The 6,000-nt window shown below is 42.8% G+C and overlaps 1 protein-coding gene across 5 annotated transcripts in view; it reads left to right on the forward strand.

The window, feature by feature from the left end:
• LOC134205358 (uncharacterized) overlaps positions 1–5,365 on the forward strand; it is a 50,625-nt gene extending 45,260 nt beyond the window's left edge. For 3 of the 5 annotated variants that reach the window (XM_062680541.1, XM_062680540.1, XM_062680543.1), the window contains 4 exons: positions 2,770–2,878; positions 2,946–3,205; positions 3,366–3,428; positions 4,252–5,365. In XM_062680541.1, the coding sequence (XP_062536525.1) occupies positions 2,770–2,878; positions 2,946–3,205; positions 3,366–3,428; positions 4,252–5,111 (1,292 nt within the window). In that variant the 3' untranslated portion in view covers positions 5,112–5,365. The remainder of the gene's footprint in view (positions 1–2,769; positions 2,879–2,945; positions 3,206–3,365; positions 3,429–4,251) is intronic. The other 2 variants (XM_062680542.1, XM_062680544.1) reach the window with 1 other exon arrangement.
• Positions 5,366–6,000: the final 635 nt, after the last annotated feature.

Below are 6,000 nucleotides of genomic sequence, written 5' to 3' on the forward strand. Positions count from 1 at the left end.
AAAATACTCTTCGCAACTCAACAAGAACTTTCCGTGGATGTTCCGGACATGTTCCTATAGAAATTTGCAACATTTTCTCGTGAAATTTCTGAAGAATTTCCCATGTAAATTCCGACGAATTATCTGCTGAATTTCTAAAGAATTTTCTTTGGGATTTCCTAAGAGCTTCTGTTGGTAATTCCAAAGAATTCTGAAGACTTCGAAGAAACAAACTTCAAATGAAAATTTTAGAAAAACTTAATGAATTATCAGGAAAAGTTCATCAAATTTTTCAGGCGAAATTCGAAAGATTCTTCCGTTAATTTCTCGAAAATATCCCGTAAAAGGCAAAAAAAATCTTAAAGAAACGTAATAAAAAAAAATTGCCACTCCAATTCATGCCGCCGCCGGTAAAAATGGCATTTGACGTTACGCCGAAAACACCGCCGCTGGCGCTGCCGACCAAAATTCTGCCAAACGCCGCCGCCGCTGAATATCGGACCGGTGCACATATCTAGTCGTAGCAGCCCGCGGTTTGGTTCACGGTCAATCGCACCTACCACAATCTCGTCGATTACGATGCAACAATAATGTAGATGGTACGGAGCGTGATAATATGGTCCACACAGGATTTTCCGACATGGAATCCGGCCTGCTGCCAATGGAGAGTCGCAACGATCTTCTCCTGAATCTGGGATAGGATAACTTTGAGAACGGTACTTAGCAACATAATGCCTCGCAAGTTATCGCATACAGTCAGGTCACCCTTTTTGAGCTCCTTCATTATGATACCTTGCATCCAATCGACCGGGAAAGTTGCGGTGTCCCAGATATTATGAAATATTGTCGGCGTAGCAACAACTTAGAATTCGGAAGTCGGGACTTCTGAACCGAACTTTCTTCCGAAGTTTTATCTGTCAAACTAGTTGATACGTTGTTTAGCGCATTTTTAGGCGAATCCAGCGCACTACTTCCGAAGTTGGGAAAGTTGCCTGTATCTGGAGAAAAATCCAATTCGGTATAAAAAGCGGTATAAATTTGTTCCGGATAGACAATAAAAGGGGCCCTCCTTAGCCGTGCGGTAAGATGCGTAAGAGGCAGATCATGTCGAGGAGATGGTGGCCTGGCTGACATTTGGAAAAGTTGTTCAAAGTGCTCGAACCAGTGTTTCAGCTGGTCAGTTGGGTCGATCAATAACTGACCATTCGCGTCTTTCACAGGCATCGTTGTATTCATCTTCGTCCCGCTTAAGCGTCACGAGAATCGTAGAGGAGGCGGATGCCCCCGGTTGCTGCGGCTCTCTCTTTTTCGTCGGTCAGAGAGTCCGCCCACGCTCGCTTGTCCCGTCGACATGAACGTTTCTCTTCCTTCTCCAGAGCCGATTATCGTTGACGGGCTAAGACTTTGGCTCCTCTGGTTTTTGTTCGCTCTATCGCAGCTTTGGCTTCTCTTCGCTCCTCTATCTTCATTCAGGTCTCATCGGTGATCCATTGTTTTCTTTGGGTCCGCAGTTCGCCCGCCCATATTATTCTCGCTGGTGGAGATGAAGGCATTCTTGATGGCGGTCCATTGTTCTTCCACGCTGCCACCTTCCGGAATATCGGCAGCACGCGTCTCCAGTCGGCTTGTGTTGAATCGTCGTCCAACTCTCTCCTCCTGCCGTCGAATCCGCGCAATGCGCAGACGTATTTCGTCGATTCGTCAACTGCCAACCAAGCAAAGGAAATATTGGTTTCCACTCGACCATGCTCGGACCTTGGCCGGATCTCGGTGCCACGTATGCAGACAATGTGACGTGTGCGACGTCTGGACACTAATCATCGTTTGCACAAAAAGGCTTCTTTCGCATACTGCTGGTTCTTGTTTTCGGTTTCATTGTTAACTCCGCTGCTGCAGCATTCGGGTATCCTGGTTGTTTAGATTGAAAGCAAGAACGCGTCTCCGTTTGTTTACTTCCACCAGCTGCAACTTTGACTTGACCAGTTGAATTGGCACCTAATCCCATTGCCGCTGCTCCAATACCGTCGCCAGGTAGTAATAGGGGTTCAGTGAAGAACTCATCAACATTTCCATTTGTAGCTTCGCCGAGATGGGATCGTCAACATTCGATATCTGCAGCACCAGATCCGAAAGCGTTAGCAAATGATGCTCCGTATTGTCGCTTTTCTTCAGCTCCAGGTTCGTCAGCTTCTTCAAAGGATATGTACATATACCTTAGACCCCTTCTTGGGATGATTTTTAAGGAGCCTTGAGCATTTTGCTTCTTGCAAAAATCTACCACCACAAAATAACGATTGAAAAACGAGTCCTTAGGGAACATTCATAAATTAACGTAACGCTTAGATGGGGGAGGGAGGGTTGAATGAAGTGTGACAGTCCATACAAAAAGTTTTCATGATTCAAACAAAAAGTGTGACATAGGGGGGAGGGAAGTTTGAAAATGGTCGATTTTTGCGTAATTAATGGATCTTCCCTTATAAGACCATATTACCCCCTTTTGAGTTTCTACAGAGTTCATCAGTGCCCTGAAGGTGCGTTGTGTATGCTAAAGGGCTTTCTGATAAATACATTTCTTTATGTTTGAACGATGCAACGATGAATAATGCAATGACGAACATTTTTCACTCGTAGAATAAAGAAAATCATCGAATTTGTTCGTAACTTATAACCACCATAATGTACTTAATGTGTGTTTGTTCATTATTGTAAAAAAAAAACTTTTTTACTCACGAATAGAGAAAGTAATTTTGTATATCATTATATTAATCGGTCCTACCATCTCTCTTTCAGTATCTTTTGAAGATTCACAATTCGAGGTGATTCCGCTGACCCCAGAAAAGATTCTGGAGATGATTGAACAGGCCTACCCTAATCCCATCACTCCCGAAGATTTAGCCAAGTAAGAACAACGTTCAATAACCTAAGACAGAGTAGTCTATACAAATTTCGTTTTTAAATTATCTTAGGGATAACGGCTGGGACGAGGAGGAAGTTCTTCAGATTATGCTGCTTCTGAAGGAGCGAGGCCTCATCAAGTCGATGGAGTACAATTCGTTTACGCGTATCCACCACGACGATAAGGAGATAAAAATCGTCAAACAGATGCCTACCATCGCTTCCAATAAGCAACCGACAATTGCCATAATCACAGCGCAATACTGCGAGAAACTTGCCGTCGATGCCATGTTGGAGAATAAGGAAACTTTCGTCCGATACACTACCGTGGGTAAGTACCTATCTCTTTTCGCATTGTCCATATTACGGGCTACTACAAATTTATTGGAAAGCATGAAAAAGCATTATGTTGTACCATCAGTTATGCCACTGCTGTGTCATAAGATGCAATTATCAGCACTAGAGAAATACTAACAAATCAATACTGACAGGAACATCCCCCGAATCTCCAATCAATGGCCTGCAAAGACAGAGGCGAAGTAGAAAACGTTTTGGTAAGATGTCAAGCATACCATAGTGTTGCTGTTTTCTTCGCTACTGGCAAAATCACGCTCAAAGCAAAAAAAAAATGTTTTTCGTTGTGTGTGTTTCTCATTACACATGTTTGTCCTTCCAACCCATTGTTCACTTGTGCACATTAACAATCTACTTATTGTTGTCGACTTGTTCATTGGAACTCGTCTATCATTAGTCTATCTACTAGTCTATCATTCTACGCTCCGCAGGCCGAGAATGATGGAACCCTCTGCTTAACGTGTCCCGCACGATAAACAACGATGCTACCTACTCTGTTGAAGATATGCAGTGATTCCGAGAGTATGAACTTTTAAATCTGTTTGATCCATAGTCTGTTGCGTCAAAGCTCTTAGAATCAACATATCGTAAAGCGAAATAGCTTCAAGCTATTCTACTAAACAATGATGTCTAAGTAGTCGACATAGAACAGTTTAGATTCCTTTTGCATGGTTATTGTAGGCTGGATCTCAATTAACAGAGCCATTATCCAGAACGGAGTACGATTTGCAGCGGAACATAATGATTAATCAGGCCATGATCTCCTGCTGTCGAATGAGACATTACAACAAAGGCAGATCCAAATGCTTTTGGCGGCGTAGATTTCCTAAAGAAATAAATCAAGTTGACCATTATCGCCAAAGCCTAACTGGTTGAGCATAGCTCACGTTCCTTTGGACAATTCACATATTTTTTTTTCATTTCTGTTTTGGAAATTGGTGGCGGTCATCTACTATTTATGAACATTTTGTCAAATGAATTATTATTACCATGATCACTAACGCCCAATCATATTTTTTTCAGGTGAATCTAACGTCTACACTTTGGGCAACATTGGCGCCCATCGTATCGTTAGCACCAAGTTGCCTTCGATTGGTAGCACACGCGAGGCCATGACAGCCGCAGGCAATACGACCACTCGTCTTCTCGGAACATTCCAAAAGGTTGACTACGTCTTCATCGTAGGCTTAGCCGGTGGTATTCCACATTACACCGATTACAGAAAGCACGTGCGTCTAGGAGACGTCGTCATCGCTTCGATTTCCGATCAAATCAAGAGCTCGTTGGATGCTCAGGGCAGAATCAATGCCAAGCCGTACTGTTACGTCTATAACGGCCAAGGAGATCTGAAAACTTACTACCCAGTCGACGATTGTCTGCAGACCATTGGAAAATCGCTGCAGGTGAACGATGATGGCAAGAAACCCTGGGAGGTTTACATCAAAGAAGGTGTGGCCAACCTCAGCAATAGGAGCGATAACGATTTCTCGCGACCGGCACCCAATACAGACAAACTGTACATGAACATCGGTAATAAGGATGTCATTGAGGTAGCGCACCCGGTAGATCAGGATGACGTCGACGGATTACCCCAAACGAGACTCCATATGGGTCCCATCGGATCAGGTTATGATGTCATCAAATCCGATAGTCTTAGAACACAGTACTCACAGGAGTATGGACTCGTGGCCACCGACGTCGAAATGAATTCGGTTCTGGATAGCATCGTTGGAAACTGCCGGGACAGTTTCATTCTGGTTAAAGGTGTGTCCGACTATAAGGACGGTACGACGTCGAAGAAATGGCAAAACTACGCTTCGCTGGCCGCAGCAGCCGTGATGAAAACGATAATCTGTGCAATGGATGCACCGACCAACGTGTAAGTAATGACATTGTAACTCGCGCGAGTCTTCTGAATATGCAAGCAAGCTGTAATTCGCAACCGATCTAGTTTTGTGACACGAAAGTACCAAAATCCTATTTTTTTATTTTTACGGCGTAAGTGTTTTTATATGTTTTATCGTAACTTATTACTTATCACCGGCATTCAAGTGATACAAGTGAGGAAGACTATGACCAACTATCATATTAGATGTATCATGATTTTATTTATTCGTAATAGATGAACCTACAAACACATCAGGTCTTGATTTTGCTAAAGCATACCGAACTGTGCCCGGACACCCCAGTTCAGATGAAAGATTTGAGAACGTCGAGAACTTTTCAAGATCTCTTATTAGAGACCAAGAAGACATTTTTTTGCAAATTTAAGAAATATCTGCAAGAACCATGATATTGATTGATGCGCTGATTATCTAATTGCAAGTGGCTCGGTCACATTCTGTTTGGTCGGGATACATTGATTTGCGGTAAAAGGTACTTAAAAAAACAAATTGGAGATTTTAGGTCTCGGTTTAAATAGTGTGTGTTGAGTAATTGGTTAATTGAGATATCCTCATGATATTATATATGTGATCGACAGTTAATAATTTTTCCCACACCATTTCAATACACTCACCTACACTATACAGGTAGTTAATAATCTGCAAAAACTCCGTAGAATATTCGCCCTTAACGTCTCCTCCGTAGAATGTTTGCTCAAAATGGGCGGCACCAGAAATGTTGATCTTAACACGTTTGATAAGGTTCACCGTGTTGGAATATCAGGTAGTGTGCGACGCTTCGCTGCAGATTGTAGATGGTTAGGAAGCAGTAAGCGCCAGTTGGTTGTAGTTGCTCTTTGGTAGATTAAGGAATATTGTTATGGATGTA

Source organism: Armigeres subalbatus, chromosome 1 (genome assembly GCF_024139115.2).
Source record: "Armigeres subalbatus isolate Guangzhou_Male chromosome 1, GZ_Asu_2, whole genome shotgun sequence".
Taxonomy (NCBI): Eukaryota; Metazoa; Arthropoda; class Insecta; order Diptera; family Culicidae; genus Armigeres; species Armigeres subalbatus.